The sequence below is a fragment of the Aethalodelphis obliquidens genome, unplaced genomic scaffold (assembly GCF_003676395.1).
Source record: "Aethalodelphis obliquidens isolate GAN/ISIS:26980383/991018 unplaced genomic scaffold, ASM367639v1 scaffold4, whole genome shotgun sequence".
In the NCBI taxonomy this organism is placed as follows: Eukaryota; Metazoa; Chordata; class Mammalia; order Artiodactyla; family Delphinidae; genus Aethalodelphis; species Aethalodelphis obliquidens.
In genome coordinates this window covers 25,296,630-25,313,594 of record NW_020837948.1, presented here as the reverse complement: position 1 = coordinate 25,313,594, position 16,965 = coordinate 25,296,630, and the positions used below count along the sequence as shown (strand labels likewise).

General features: G+C 38.8%; 1 protein-coding gene across 6 annotated transcripts in view; it reads left to right on the top strand.

Moving 5' to 3' along the window:
• The window catches only part of EPB41L4A (erythrocyte membrane protein band 4.1 like 4A), a 256,154-nt gene that overhangs the window by 238,456 nt on the left and 733 nt on the right, over window positions 1-16,965 (top strand). For 3 of the 6 annotated variants that reach the window (XM_027100046.1, XM_027100063.1, XM_027100039.1), the window contains 4 exons: window positions 10,355-10,402; window positions 10,993-11,061; window positions 11,659-11,769; window positions 12,853-12,934. In XM_027100046.1, coding sequence (XP_026955847.1) covers window positions 10,355-10,402; window positions 10,993-11,061; window positions 11,659-11,769; window positions 12,853-12,934 — 310 coding nt within the window. Of the gene's footprint in view, window positions 1-10,354; window positions 10,403-10,992; window positions 11,062-11,658; window positions 11,770-12,852; window positions 12,939-15,949; window positions 15,996-16,965 lie in introns of all 6 variants that reach the window. The other 3 variants (XM_027100050.1, XM_027100057.1, XM_027100053.1) reach the window with 3 other exon arrangements.

The following is a 16,965-nucleotide window of genomic DNA, read 5'->3' as shown; positions in this document are numbered from 1 at the left end:
ACTGTAGCTTTACAGTAAGATTTGAATCATGCAGTGTAAATTGTCCAACTTTGTCCTTTTTGTCAAGGTTGTTTTAGCTATTTTAGATCCTTTGCAGTTCTGTGTAAATTTTTGAATCAGCTTGTTAGTTTTTGCTCACAAAAAAGAAAAAATTCTGTAGACTTTAGATTAGCATTATGTTGAGTATCTATCGATCAATTTTGAGAAAATTAGTGTCCTACTCATCCATGTATTTAAGTCTTTAACTTCTTTCAGCAATGCTTCTAGGTTTCCAGTATAGTTATTGCATTTATTTTGTTAAATTTAATCCTAAATATTTAATATTTTCAATGGTATTGAACTACATTTTGTAAAATATTATTTTCAAATTGTTTGTTAGTATATAGAAACAAATTATTTTTTTAATATTGATATTTTATCTTGCCATCCTGTAACCTTGTTAAATTGACTTTTTAGCCTTGGAAGCCTTTAAAAAATTTTTTTTCTTAGGATTTTCTACCTTTGCAATCATTTTGTCTGTGAACGGAGACAGCTTTCCTTTATTACTAATCTTTTGCCTTTTACTTCTATTTCTTTCCTAAATGTACTGGCTAGATTTTCCAGAATAGTGTTGAATTACAATGTTGAGTCGAAGTGTTAAGAAAGCAGACATCCTTGGCTTGTTCTCTTTCTTTTTATCATTATGAAATGTCCTCTTTATAATAATACTCTTTTCTCTATGTCCACTATACCCACATACTCGTGTGTGTGTGTGTGTGTGTGTGTATGTGTGTATGTGTATGTATTTATATAACCGTTACACCTTTTTCATGCTCACTTTTTGCATGGTATATATGTTTTAATACTTTAAGCTCATCTCTTGATCTCTTGTAGACAGCAGTATTTGATCTTTTTTTTTTTTTTTTTTTTAATCTAGTCTGACCATCTCTAACTTTTAAATTGAATGTTTAGGATGCTTATGGGTCATGTAATTATTAATATTTTGGGGTTTAAGTCTGCCATCTTACTCTTTCTTCCTGTTTACTGAATCTATTTTTTGTTAGTTTGTTCCTCCTTTTCTATTGTATTTTGTGTTAACTGAATATTTTTTGGTATTCTATTTTACTTTTTATATTGACATCTTACCTATACTACTTTTTATTATTATTTTATTTAGTGGTTTCTTTATGACTTACAGTATGGTTCCTAATTTATCACAGTCTGTTTAGGATTAATATAAAATTTTATTAAAACTTAGAAATCTTAGAAAAATATAGTTCCAATTATCCCCTCTTTGTTCTTGTGCTATTGTCCTATATTTGATTTTTGCATGTTAGTAGCCCCACATTGCAATGTTACCATCTTTGCTTCAACAGTACATTGTTTTTAAAAGAAATCAGGAAAAGAGGAACAAAATTTTATAGTTAATGTGGTAGGCAGAAAATGTCCCCTAGATATGTCGATGTCTTGATCTCCATAACTTGTGAATATTTTATGTTAGATGGCGAAGGGGAATTAAGGTGGCAGATGGAATTAAGTTTGTTAATCAGTTGACCTTCTGCCAAGGAGATTATCCTGAATTATCCAAGTGGACCCAAGTAACAACAAGGGTTCTTAAAAGTGGAAAAAGGGACAGAAGAGGAAGTCAGAGTAATTCAATTTGAGAACAGCTTAACCTGCTGTTGCTGGATTTGAAGATGGAGGAAGGAAGGGGTCATCAACCAAGAATGTGGGCAGCCTCTGAAAGCTGGAAGAGGCAAGGAAATGGATGTTCTCCTAAAGCCCCCTGGAAGGAGTGCAGCCCTGTCAACATCTTGGTTTTAGTCCAGGGAGACCAATGTCAGATCTGACCTACAGAATTGTAAGATAATACATTTGTATTGTTTTAAGCCACTAAATTTATGGCAGTTTGTTACAGTGGCAATAGAAAATGAATAGTTACCCAGTTTACTGTTACCTGTCTGTTCTGTTCCTTTCTCTAGATCCAACGTTCCATTTTCCTTCCTTTAGCATTTTTTGTAATACAGGTCTGTAGTTGATAAATTGTCTGTTTTATTTTATATGAAAATGTTTTTATTCTACTCTTATTTGTGACAGATACTTTCACTATCTATCAAATTTGGGGTTGATGGTTTTTCCTTTCACACCTTAAAGAGATTGTCTGTTGTCTTCTGATCTCTGTCATTTGTGGTAAGTTAGCCTTCATTCTGTAAACACTGTATGGAATTTTTCTTTTTTTCACCAGCTACTTTTATGACTTTTTTTCTTTATCTTTAGCTTTGTAGCTCTTTGATTATGGTGTGGCTAAGTGTGGTTTTCTTTATACAGTTGAACCTTGAACAACACAAGGGTTAGGGGCACCAGCCCTCCCATGCCCTCGAAAATTCATGTATAACTTATAGTCGGCCCTTGGTATACGTAGTTCCCCTTTATCCACAATTCCACATCCATGGATTCAACCACCTTTGGACTGTATAGGTACTGTAGTATTTACTATTGAAAAAAATCCGTGTATAAGTGGAGCCGAGCAGTTTGAACCCATGTTGTTCAAGGGTCAACTGTATCTATCATCTTCTTCTGTAATTTGGTAGTTTTCACCAAATTGGGGAAATTTTTGGCCATTATTTTTCAAATTCTTTTTTCTGACTCATTCTCTTTTTCCTTTTGGGTATCTAGTTGTATGTATGTTAGACCGTTTGATATTGTCCCATAAGCAACTGAGGTTCTGTTCATGTTTCAAATTTTTCTCCCTTTTTTCAATCATGGTAATTTCTATTAACCTGTTTTCAACTTCATCAACCCTTCCTCCTACCCTCATAGTCCAGTCTGCTATTAAACTCATTCAGTGAACTTTGTACTTCCCTGTTTTAGAATTTCAGTTTTGTTATTTTTATACTTTCCATTTCTCTGCTGAGATTTCCCATCTATTCATTGATTATGTTCCTATTTTCCTTTAAGTTGTTGTATATATTTATACAAGATGTTTTAGGGGGGATTCCCTGGCAGTCCAGTGGTTAGGACTCTGAGCTCTCACCGCCGAGGGCCTGGGTTTGATCCCTGGTCAGGGAACTAAAATCCCACAAGCCTCACAGTGCCCCCACTCCCCCCCCCCCAAAAAAAAAGATGTTTTAAAGCCCTTGGTAAATTCCCATATCTGGGTCTTTCAAAATCTATTTCTATTGACTACTTACATTTTTTTTTCTTTCCTAGATTATGACTATATTTTTCTGCCTCTCTGCATGTATAATAATTTTTTATTGCATGCTGGAAATTTTAGAGGATATGTTGTAGGAGGTCTGGATTATGTTGTCTTCCTTTAAAGAGTATCAAATTTTGTTCTGGAAGGCAACTGAATTACTGTTGCATCCTCTTGATCTTATTTTTCATGCTTTGATAGGATGGGACTTTCTAGATTTTGTCCTTAGCCTAGGGTATGTTCTTTACTTGAGTCTTGGTCCTTATTCTTAAGGCCTGGCCTTTCTGGAGTCTTAGTTGAATGCACAGAGTCCTCAGAATGTGGCTTCTCCACTGTGACTGCAACAGAGCCTTGTCTGCTACCACTTCACACAGCTCTCAGCCTTGCAGTGGCCTCAGAGTGCCACCCAGCTTATGTATAGATTAAATGTAGTTAATGTTCTCAGCCAACCTCTTAAGGAAAACCCCATGCAGACTTCTCGAGTCCCACTTTTTTCTTTTATCCTGCACTGTAAATTTTAGCCTCAAAGTTTGATTTCTACCTCCTCATCCCTGTGAATCTGTTGCTTCTTGAGTTTCACCTCCTTGTACCACATTGGGAAAGTGCCAGCAGGCAGAAAACTTGAGCAAGTTGGTGCGGGGGGGGTGTGTGTGTGTGGGGGGGTGGTTAACCTTGTGTTTCCCTTCTCTCAAAGATCACAGTCTTATGGTATCTGTTGCCCAATGTCTGACAAACAGCTGCTTTGTATATTTTGTTTTATAGTTTTTGAGGATGGGAAGGGAGGGTTTGTCTGATACCAGTTACTCCATTGGACCAGAAGTGGAAGTTCAAGAATATTCTTTTGGGGCTTCCCTGGTGGCGCAGTGGTTGAGAGTCCGCCTGCTGATGCAGGGGACACGGGTTCAACGGGAGAGGCCACAACAGTGAGAGGCCCGCGTACCGCACAACAAACAAACAAACAAAAAAGAATATTCTTTTGAGGTAGAGTAATATCTTTGAATTGGATATTGCTTCTATCGGATCAACTGAAATCAGAAAAGAGCCTAATGATACTTTGAATTTAAAATCTTATTTAAACTTTCTTTTAAATCTTACCTTCATGATAAAAATATCAGATCAGACAGAGGGTTATTTCAGAACAATGCAGTTGTATGAGAGAACCCCATTAAGAGTTTGATGTGTACCTTTCTGGAATTTAGTTTTAAAGCAAACCGTGAAAAGACTTAGTAAATGTTTGTGGGATGACATTGTAACTGAACTTGATTGCTTAACTATATAGCTGATATGGCCAAAGTACAGTTAACAAAAAAATCTGTTTTAAGAGTAGTTCATTCAGAAGTTGCTCTGGCTGCTGAGTAAAAAGCAGATTGAGAAAGACAAGGAAGCAGGAAGAGCAATTTAAAAATATTTTGGTGGTCCAGGTGCAAGGTGGTGGTGGAATTGAAGAGAAGTGGATGAACACACATTTTGGAAGGAGAGCCAACAGGTTCATAGTGTGAGAGATACTGTGGATGAATTTTGAGTTGATGGATTAAGTGGATAGACATGCCTTTTTACCCACTCCATCCATGAGATGGAGTGAGGTGGTTTGGGGATGTGTAGGAAGTGACAAGATTTCTGTTCCATTAGGTTTGAAAAACCAAGTGGGTGATCAAATGGAAATGTCAGGTAGGCAACTGGATAAAAGTGTTCAAATTCTACAAGATGATGGATTACTTTATTTAGGACAAACTGGGCTCTGCCTTTTATTTGAGCTATGACATTAAAAACCCGAGGTTTGTTGACAATTAAGAAAATATCTGCTGGGTGCTATCGTCAGACAGACCTCTGTCTGCCTTCTGCGTCTCCGAGTGTTAGCTTATTACCTAATCTCCACAAACTTCTAGTGTCATGTCTACAACACAGATGATACCATCCTCATGAGATTTTGCTGAACATTATTAAGTCAGATCACATACGTCAAGTGACAGCGTAAATACTTAATTGCAGTTACTGTAATTAGTAAGTTCTCCAGGTCTCAGTTTATCTGTATAAACAAGGTACTTGATTTTTTTTCCCTTGAAATGAGGAAGAGCTGAGAAGTGAAGAGAGTCGGGTGGGGCCCAACTCACATGAAAATTAGAATTTGAGAATTTAGGAATCACTACAGCTTTTTTTTTTTTTAAGTTAAAACATGGTTAGAGCACCATCTGAAGAAAGTAATTAAAATTGTTCTTCAGATATATTTATGAGTATATGTAGCATTTCAGATATATAGTAAACCACATATCTCTCAGTTACTTCCATATTCTTGAATTCCTACTACAGTGTCTGTAAATTGCCCATGTAGAGGTATTCACTGAGGATGAATGTTATGATACATCATTCATACATGATTCACTCATTGTTTTTTAAATCTCCAGTGATAAACTAGAAACTTGTGTTTATTATTAAATGCCAGAGACATACAGTAGTATAAAATATAAAATCTTCTCTCCTAAAACACATTAAACTGAAATATGATTGGATATCATCTAGAAAAATGTGAGAAGTACGGTTTTATCCAGTTTATTTTTCAGTTGCATTGCCATTAACGTTTTCTTATCATTAGGAAACTTAGATGAAACTTCTTTTCTACATGGATGAATTTTTACTCACTGGGATATTTGGAGGAGGCATCAAAGCTGAAACAGTTAAGTTCTCATAGGTTCAAGCTGTGTGTGCATGAAGGCTCAGGCTCCCCCTGGTGGTAATAATGTCTTACTACTTCTATTGAAAAATGCTACTGTGGAAGATGAGGTGGTCAGGGTAGAAGGATGTTCCCAGTTAAACACAGAACAGAAGTCTGGGCCTTAGAAAAGATCTAGCGTGAAGTCCCTGGAAGTGACTCCTGAGCGATATTCAGCAGCTAGGTTTCTGGGCTCTGTGGCTTTCTAATCTAATTGGCTTTCTAATCTTTCTTTAATTCTGAGAGGGGGAGAGGGAAGGAGGGGAAGATTAAGACATCTAATCATATCTATTCTGAGATATATGTTAAGTGCTTTGAATTCTTTAAATAAAGATGTTTTGTAAACTTAGTTTTCTTAGTAACACATTTTCAGCTCTAAATTTCCTTCTATGGCAGTGGTCAGTATCAGATCACAAAAATAATAAGTCAAATGCTGTCATACTTATTATTTTATTTTCAGTATCATATAATACACAAAACGTAGTATATTATCTACTATACTATAATATATAGCATATGTTATATGCTGTACTATATAATATATGGCATATATTATATATATACACTATATATAATATATGCCATATATTATATATACACTATATATATATAATATATGCCATATATTATAGTGTAATATTTTCTAGGTAATATAATTAGAGTATTTGGAGGATGCAGAAGAAGACTATAAGGAAGAAGAAAAATTATTTCTAAATGATGTCTCATCAAAGAAATTTCTCTGAAAGGTGAATATTAATTTGAGTTATTGGTATAAGGTGTGTATGAGGGATACTTTTGAAAGATATTGGACTAATACTAGACTACATGTATATTTTATATATACATTGTACCTATGGACAACTCATGGTTTTATTTCCTTAGGAATTTATTTGGAGAGTTCAAGTAAAACACCTACATAATTAAGCCTTTTAATTAAGAGAAATGGCTGTTAAAATTCCACAGCTTCCTTAATCCACAAAATGATGTTGAGCTGCACCTAATGAAATCATCCTAAATTACTGATGAAATTTGTGCAGTTGTCAGCATAAAAATGATATAGTTCTCATTAGCATGTAGCCTGTGTTTACATTTATTAAATCACAGGTAGTCTAGCAGTTGGAGATTAGCGGGTTTTTTTTGTTTTTTTTTTTTATAGCCTTGGGACTTTTCCTTGTCTTAAAGCTGTTTGAAACTGCTGGCATTTCAGAACTCAGTTTGGTTAAATATATGACTATTATGTTGCTGTAGAATTTAAACATATAGATTAAATTCCTGAATTTTTTAAGACCAATATTTATGGCTAGAAGGACTGATCTTCTTTTAAGGTAACATTTCTGCTAATTTTTCTGAGATGGGAATGAAAGGCATTTCTTGTGGAATTGCAGCATTAATAACTTTTTTAAAAAAATTGACGTATAGTTGATTTACAATGTTGTGTTAGTTTCAGGTGTACAGCAAAGTGATTCAGTTGTACATATGCTTTTTCAGATTCTTTTCCCTTATAGGTTATTACAGGATGTTGAATATAGTTTCCTGTGCTGTACAGTAGGTCCTTGTTGTTTATCTTTTTTACATATAGTAGTATGTATATGTTAATCTCAAACTCTTAATTTATCCCTCCCCCCCCATAGTAGCTTTTTAAAACATGAAAATACCTTTTTTTTTTTCTTTTCTTATAATTAACGTAAGAAATTCTCTTGGCTAAAAGAAAAACATCAGGGCTTCCCTGGTGGTGCAGTGGTTGAGAGTCCGCCTGCCGATGCAGGGGACACGGGTCCGGGAGGATCCCACATGCCGCGGAGTGGCTGGGCCCGTGAGCCATGGCCGCTGGGCCTGCACGTCCGGAGCCTGTGCTCCGCAACGGGAGAGGCCACAGCAGTGAGAGGCCCGCATACCGCAAAAAAAAAAAAAAAAAAATCAGACACGATAGGAAAGTATAAATAAGAAACTAAAAAATTACTTGCAATTCCAACACTCAGAAATATCTATTGTTATCAGTTTTTTGTATGTTGCTCATATTCATCATCTTTCACCACCACTAGGCCTGGTGTGGTGGCCTTGGGGGGCGTGTCCTCCTTGCCCCTCATTGCTTTTTCTCATTCTCCTCCCCTCCTCCCTCAAAGCACTTAGCTTTGAGTCTCATGCCATCAGATTATTCCTTCATTCTTTTAAGATTTAGTTCCTGCCTCAGTGTCATTCTCTCCAACACTATTCAGTAGCCACATACTGGATCTTTACAATAACTTGGCCTCTTTGTTCCTTCACGAAACCTTAGCTGTTTTACTGCCTCATCATACCTTTGACCAGTGGTTTCAAATCTGGGGCAGGGACATTTGGCAATGTCCAGCATCATTTTTGGTCGTCCCACTGGGAAGATGTTACTGCATCTAGGGGTCAAGGCTGTGGGTGCTACTAATCATCCTACAGTGCACAGGACAGCCCCCGGCAACTAAGAATTATCTGACCCAAAATGTCAGTAGTGCTGAGGTTGAGACACCCTGCTCTAACTTGAAGATAGCCTCACTACTGCACCTTCCTGAAATAAGAATGATTCCCAGCAGAGTAGCTTCCTAACCTAGATATTATATAATACTATGGATTATTGGGTGACTTCCTGTAAGAATCAGATGCTGATGTATAATTACAGTGGAACCATCTCTCTCTGGGAACAGAATAATAGCTTAGTGCTTTTAATATTAGCACCTTCTCTGGAAGTATCATTGAATGTATTGTCTATTGTCTGGTGAATCAGACCAGCCAAATGTAGGAAAGGCAGATCCCATATAGGAAATCCTTCCAAAGAAGCATTTAAGGTTTTTAAGCATACAATTTTATTCTTTATAATGAACTCTACCTTTAACAATACCATTTTTTATATGTCTGAGACCAAGGCTTCATCTCCTCCCCCTTATCTTCTTTAAAAAAAAAATTTTTTTTTAATTAATTTATATTTGGCTGTGTTGGGTCTTCGTTGCTGCGCGTGGCTTTCTCTGGTTGCAGCGAGCGGGGGTACTCTTTGTTGTGGTGCGCGGCCTTCTCATTGCGGTGGCTTCTCGTTACGGAGCACGGGCTCTTGGTGCACAGGCTTCAGTAGTTGTGGCGCGCGGGCTTCAGTGGTTGTGGCTCGCGGGCTCTAGAGCACAGGCTTAGTAGTTGTGGTGCACGGGCTTAGTTGCTCCGCAGCATGTGGGATCTTCCCGGACTGGGGCTCGAACCCGTGTCCCCTGCATTGGCAGGTGGATTCTTAACCACTGTGCCACCAGGGAAGTCCTCCTTCCCCTTATCTTCTGTGTTTGACTCCTTTTGAGTTGATTAAAAGGTCTTTACAGATTTTTTTTTTTCTCCACAAAGGAAAAACCACTTAGTCAATTCAATTGCTAGAAAGTAATTTATTGTATTCTGTGAGCTCAGAAAGCCCTACCAGAATGCTTCAGTAATGCCCTTATTAACTGAGAAAAATGAAAGCAATGATAATATCATACGCTGAAAGTAATATTGAGCCCAGAAATGCTGATACAGATTATGAATGTAAAATTCCACAGGACAGAATATCAGTGGCTTTGTTTAGCTCCAGGCATTTTAATTGTTAGGGTTTGGGTCTTTTCTTGGGGCCTTTATTAGACCTTGGTTCTCTTGAAAGGACTGACGAAAGCTTATTTTCTCACTAGGAAAAAAAATCATTCTGTGGCAACAGTTGCTGTGATCATAGATTTCCAGTTCTCATTGCTATTATGGGGAGTGTGAACACCTGAATGCTGGCTTTGAATTTCTCATTCTAGGAAATTAAAAGTAGTGGTACGGTTTCTATTCAAGTAGTTCTTGGAGCAGAAGAGATCTGTGGGCTCTGTATATAGGATGGAGAAGGGCATGTGGGGGATGGCAGCACAGGCCACAGATAGGTTCCAGCTTTGTGGGCCCACGCCGTGGCCCGGAAATGCAACGTCAGATGCAACAAGAAAGGACAGTGGGTCAGTGGCGCACAGTCTGCCAATCTGGCTGTCCCACCATTTTCTTTGCCCTTGCGGGGCTGCTTCCACTAGGTAATCACAGATCACGTTGGGACTCGTTCATATTAATAGAATCAGGATGAATTCTTTTGCCTTTTCTTAGAAGTAATTAGCAGGACCAGAAACAGAAGCCTCAAATCATTCTTCATTGTAAAACCACCGCTGGAGGGTGTGTAGATTTGCCCCTGTAGTTCTAAGCTCTTTCATTAAATGAAGCCCTGGTTATGGCTGATTTTTATGTGATTTTGTTTTTTTTAGTGGGCTAGCAGATAAATTGTCTGGTATCTTTGTACTAACCATCCCACATTAGCCCTCCCTGTCCAGTCTTTCCTTGTCTGGTGTCAGCGGGCAAATAAGAACTTCACAGTCTGGAAACTGTTAATGTTGTAGCTCTTCTAAAGTTAGAGATCAGATTGTTAGATGAAGCATGTTTGCAGAGATGAGTGTTGTTTTTACTATTTATAGGAGAAGTCCCGATATTCAAGCAAAAGAAGAGTTATGGAAGCATATTCAGTGAGTACTGTTTTTAAAACCCATGTGGTTTGAAGGCATTTACAAGGAAGACCACTGACACCAAGAGGCAGCCTCGGGCTGAAGCCTGTCAGGTGGCCTTCACTGCCGTCATTCTGTGGAGCCTGGCACTCAGTGGTGGTGCCTTACCACACCAGCAGACCTCTGCAGGCAGCCCTGACATCTCCTCTCCTGAGGCCAGTTAGCCTCGCCTGTAAATGAACCTCAGACAGGCCAATATTGTATAAATAAATATCAAGGAAAAGAAATTTGTAAGAAAAAAAGACACCTGCTACAGGGGAGAGAAGCAGATCTTTTGTAGGGAAATGGAGGTGGCTGCAGAGTCATCTACATTCTGGATATAGAAAAACTGGAAGAAGGTAGAAGAGCTATAGAAAAGGTTTTCCTCCCATTTTTTCCCTGAAATACATCCTAGTTTTAAAATCTTCATCCCTGGCTTATACTCTATTAGTTTTATTAACACCGTGTTTTGCAACAAGATTAGAAAGGGGGAAACACACCTGCCAATTGTGAAAGGTGTTAGTATTTATACCAGTATCAAAACGTTAATTCTCATGCTCATTCCCTTCTAGAAAGGAACTTGTGGATCCATCTGGTCTGTCAGAAGAACAATTAAAAGAGATTCCATACACTAAAATAGAGTGAGTATGTCTTTGAAAATCTTTTTTAAAAAGTTTTATTAATATTTGTAAATGAGTAATCCATTCTTACTCTTCAGTGGTGTTCCATTCAGTGCTTTGTCTTTACATTTTAACTAAAATTAAAAAGAACTATAGAGGAAGAAGTAGAAAAGAGGGTATTAAAGCTAATTATTCATTCTGTACTGCAATCACTCTCTCTCTTATTAACGGCCTGTTTGTAGGTGGTCCACTTATACTGGGATTTTTTACACTAAATAAGGATCCTGGCTGGCTGAATCCATGGAGGGATTCAGTCATGGAGGGCAGACTGTAAAGTTATATGGGGATTTTCGACTTCGCTCAGTATCCCTAACCCAGTATTGATCAAGGGTCAACTGTACTATAAAGTTTTATTTTCATGTATGATGGAGGCAGTTTTCTTTTGTTAACTTGTGAGATTGAAGCCACTTAGGCTTTCCAAGCTTAGAGGAATCAAGTTCTTTTTAAAACTCTCAAAGTTATTATTGCTTTGCAGTTTCAATATTAAGGAAAATCTCCAAATTATCCTGTTCTGACTTCTGCTGTGTTTGTCTCCACGGTTTTTGGTGTCTTGTTTAGGACTCAAGGTGACCCAGTCCGCATCCGGCATTCTCATTCACCTCGAAGTTACCGCCAGTATCGCAGGTCCCAGTGTTCAGATGGAGAGCGATCCGTTCTCTCAGAAGTGAAGTAAGTAGGCAAGTGTGAGTACATCATCACCCTCACGGCTCCAGAACTGCACAGTACAATAGAACTTTCTGCAGTGATGGAAGTATTCTATGTCTGTGGCTATGGGGTGTTTGAAATGTGGCTAGTGTGACCTAGAAACTAAAAGTCTAATATTATTAATTTTCATTAATTTAAACTTAAGCAGCCATGTGTGGCTAGTGGCTGCCATACTGGATAGCACAGACCTGGACTATACTTAGGCTGAATTATGGCCCTTCCAGGCTATGCACTGAAGCTTTCAGAAGAAAGAGAAAATACATGAGCTGTTCTATTTTGAATAATAAATGCATCCGTATTTGAGAGAAGTTGGCATAAGAGTTTCTTTTGGAACTGATGGCATTTTGTCTTCTTTTACCACAGCAAATGTTATATATTACAGTAGTTTGTTTCTTTGTGTTATTTAGTTTCTCTTTCGAGGAAAGTGGCCATATCTCAGCTTGACATGATAGGTACTATATGTTAAATGAATGTGTTAATGAAATAACTATGCATCCATTTGTAAAAGTACTGTAGTCGTGGAAATTTATGTACTTGGTATTGCTGGATAGGAGTGTCAGCCATTAAACTCTGAATTAAGGCTTAAAACGTTGATAAACATTAACAAATTGGGAGATAGGCTAGCCCATTGGAGAGAGATATAGGCTGGGTTTTTTTTTGTTTTGTTTTGCTTGTAAAATGTAGGCCATTGCTGTCTATAGCTCCGTAGATTTATAAAAAAAAGAATAAATGGCCAATAAGTGTTTCTCTAGAAACAAATCAAAAATCCATTTATACAACATATCACAGTAAGAAAAGCACATGGGAACCATACCTATGTTATATTCTTGGTTCTTCTAGTTATTTGCTGTGATTTTGGGCAAGTTACTTAACCCGTTGAATTCAAAAACATTTATTAAATGCCTATCTGTGTAAAGCACTGTGGTAGGCAGTGTAAGGAAGACAAAGATATGTAAAACATGCTTACTTTGCTATAGCCCTTTTCTACCTCAGATTGTGATTCTAGGTACTGCCTCAGTCATTAATTCTAAAACTGACTCTCTGCAGTTCAAAAACGGACCTTGTACCTCCACTTCCTGTGACCCGATCTTCAGATGCTCAGGGTTCTGGTGGCTCCACAGTTCATCAAGTAGGTAATAATCAAGTTTTAAGAAGGTGGTGTACTGATGACAAGATTCTGTGTTTAAAAAAAACATGTACAAAACATGGAAGGAGAAGGAAGGAAGGGTGTGTGTTCAAGACAAGGCACAACCTGGGAAGAGTTACATTAGCGGTGAGAGCTAGAGGTAGCGTAAGGTCTAAAATGATCTGAGGTTTGGGGCAAAGCCAATGATAACAAAGATCGTAAGATTGTTTGGAGCCAGAATAAAGAAACAATGGGCTTCACTAATTTTAAAAAGTATGTCTAGATTATTTTTTGAGCCAGAGAAACAGGGATAAAGTGGTAGACTCAGAGGGTGCCCATGTTCGATCGTTAACTGATGGCAGACAGAGAATTACTCAAGTCCTATTTTATTTCTGTCTTCTTCAGCAAAGAGAATTACTTTTCTTCTGGAAATGTTTAGAAAATGTGGTCAAAACGGAATTCAAGGACATGGCAAAGCATCTAGCTGCCTTAACAAAATCAGTGTAACACTCAGCTGAATTAGATAGCTGTTATCAGGGTAGCACTGTAGCAGACATTTCAGCAAGGTGTTTGACATCATCTCTCATTGTATTTTTTTTTAATGCGATAGAAAAACATGGAGGCTGTGTAAGGTTGTTGGATGGATTTACATCTGTTTAAATCATTACTCCAGAGACAAACTTGATGTTTATAATGGATCAGTATCAGCCTGTTGTTTGCAGTGGACTGTTTGGATTGTGGATCCCTTTGAAAGGCAATTATAGCTACTGTCTCTTCCCCATAAAAATGCATGTAAGCACATATTTAATGCACATAAGCATATAATTCAGGAAGTTCATGGACAACCTAAGAACCCTGACTCCAGCATATCCGTCATATACTGCCCTGTGCTTATCTTGACTCATTTTTGTCAGTGACTTGAGCAAAGACAGAAAAAGCCTGTGCTAATTTAGGTTAGGTTCCCTAGGAAGAGATTCTGTAATGGAGGTTTGCATGGAGGAGGTATACTGGAAAGTGCTCTTAGGAGATAGGCAAGAGTTGAACTGAGTGGTATAGTCCCAATAAAGGCATCAGATGATCCCATGGGGAGCTCCGGAGCTGAGATGGCTCTTCTGATTCATCCCACTTGGAGACAAGGGGGCTGGGCCTTAAACACTCACCATGTAGCAAGTGACTGGGTAAAGGGTGTCCCTGGGAGGGGGCATGACCTTGAACAAGGTGGCTCTCTTTAGCGCAGGGCTGTTCCTGGGGAGGGGCTCAGTTTTGGTTTTTTTTTAATATTTATTTATTTATTTTTGGCTGCATTGGGTCTTTGTTGCTGTGCGCGAGCTTTCTCTAGTTGCGGTAAGCAGGGGCTACTCTTCATTGCAGTGTGCGGGATTCTCACTGCCGTGGTTTCTCTTGTTGTGGAGCATGGGCTCTAGGCACGCGGGCTTCAGTAGTTGTGGCTCGTGGGCTCTAGAGTGCAGGCTCAGAGGTTGTGGCACATGGGCTTAGTTGCTCCGTGGCATGTGGCATCTTCCCGGACCAGGGCTTGAACCCATGTCCCCTGCATTGGCAGGTGGATTCTTAACCACTGTGCCACCAGGGAAGTCCCAGGGGCTCAGCTTTGAGCTGTATGGCAGCCAACACTCCAAGCTGCTGGGGAATGAATGCCTCAGTCTGGAATGGAGATCTGAGTGGTTAACCACAACTTCCACTAAAATCTGTGTAATTTTTGATTAGATAAATCTGGGAGAGCTAATAGTTTATCCAAACAATTTGTTTCAAGTCAATAGCACTTTAAAAAAATTACATTCATGATTAGTTGAGGCTTCACGTTCAGATAGGACCTGCATTGGTGTCTCCTTGTCTCCACACACCACTTGTGTGACTCTGAACATTGTTTAACTTCTAAAGACTAAATTTCTTTGCAATGTAGATAATAACCTACCTCTTAAAGTTGCTGGGAAGATTAATAAGCACTGTTACTTTTCAAAGCTCTTTTTTTTGGGTCTTAAATTTAAGTTGGCTTCAATACAAATGGGAATTTCATGTATTTTTGCTTTTCCAACTACTCTAGACTCTCTAATCACCGTCATTTAGGAATCTCAAAAAACTTAAATTATACACATGAAATGTTGAAAGAATAGCCGTAACTGTGCTGCATACAAGAACAACTCAACATGCACCTTTTAATCAGTGGCACTGATTCTAAGCTTGTCTCTGGGAACCTTTGATTTTGAATTCAACAGCTATCTAATGAGCACATCTAAGGAGTGACAAGGCACTCACTGGGACAGTCAGCAAACTACAGCCCAAGGGCTAAAGTTAGTCTGCAGCCTGTTTCTGTACAGTCCAGGAGCTAATAATTGTTTTTATGTTTTTAAAGGGTTGCTTGTGGGGAGGGAAAAAGAATATGCAATAGAGACAGAAGGTAGTCTATAATCTGGCCCTTTGCAGAAAATGTTTGCTGACTCCTGGCCTTGACACATAATACATAAAAGTAAACAGGTAAAACAATTTAAAAAACAACTAGGTAAGTATTATGAAGAAACAAAGGTCTGAGTTAGAAAACGAACATATGACCTCACTTTAGAAAGATAGGGCAAAGACGGTCTCGGAAAGTGACCTGTAAAGCTGAAACTCACAGGTAGAGGAGCCAGCCATGTGAGTATTTGTGAAAGGCTGATGGAAGCAGAAGAAAGAGTTGAGGCTGGAAAGGGCCGGGGTGTTTGAGGTCTGAGCAGAGTAAAGGGGAAGGAGGGTGGATAATGCAGGGCCTTAGATGCCATGGTAAAGAGTTTGTTTGCGTTTTATTCTGAGTGCCAAAAGGAAACAACTGATCTGGTTGCCATGTGGAGAAAGGATGCAAATGATATGGGGAAGTGGGAAAGCTGCATTTCCTAAGTTCCAGAATGATGCCAGATTTCTGCTAGTGGCCTGGCCTGCCTATACCTCACCTTACTTTTTCATGCAGAAGCCTGGTAAAAGTGGGGTGGATTAGAGACTTTGATTCATTCTCCTTATTCCTTTAAGGTGTGCAGGCAGAAGAGATAGGTTCAACCCTCAACGAACTTAAAAGGTAGTGATTCTTCTGATATATTAGCTCTCTATTCCCCTGCCCTGACTTACTCATGCTCTGGTGTCCTCCTCCCTCTCCCGTTACCTAGAAACCTGTCCCAAACAGATAACGTCGGAGGATCCAAAATTAGCTTGATTTGTACTCCTCATGCTTAGCAGAATTGTTGCTCCTTCGGTGCCTCTCTGAATATGAGTAGATCAAATCAAGCCAGCTGTAGGAACAGATGAAAGACAGCCGCTTAGAGGGTAGTTTATTTTTAGCCCAAATGAATCTCAAAATAATGAATTCTGGAGTGTAGCTCATTATATATGGGCAGGTACTTGTGCGGAAGGAAATACGCTTGTTAGCCAGATCTACTGACAGCTTGGGCCATCTCTAAAAGGAGCTAAGAGCAGGTCTGTTAAGCAGAAGAGGGAGCTGTGGAGGCACTTTGGTGTCATCCTCAGGGCCTCCACCTGTGGCTGTGGGAGGACATGACCCACTTCCAGAAGACCTGGGTGTGGTGCTCAGGCTCTGGCAGCTCCACTCCCATTTCTCCAGGATGGGGCCCCCGCAGCTAACAGGGAGCTCTAGCCCCAAGTGATGCAGGTCCCCAGGGCATTGTGTTGTACAGGTTTCTTTCAGTGACTACTGAAAATACAATCAGGGAAAAGTAAAAATTACCCCCGGCTCCCCATGCTCTTCATCTCTCTGCCCCTCCTTGGAAAAGCAGGAGGCCTGAGAGCCTGGGTTAGCAGCAACTACCATGGAAATAACACTTCATTGGGGGAATGGGTTGAGATTTATGCCCGATTTTCATGAGTAAGATTTGTTATGCATGTAACTGTCAGAGTAACTTTTTTAAGATTTAAACATAATCTTCATGTTGTTTATCATAACTATTTAAATGGAATATTTGAACAGCTTTTGACATTACATACCTTTCCTAAATACAACGTGATGTCTTAAATCTTAGTATTTGTGTTAATAA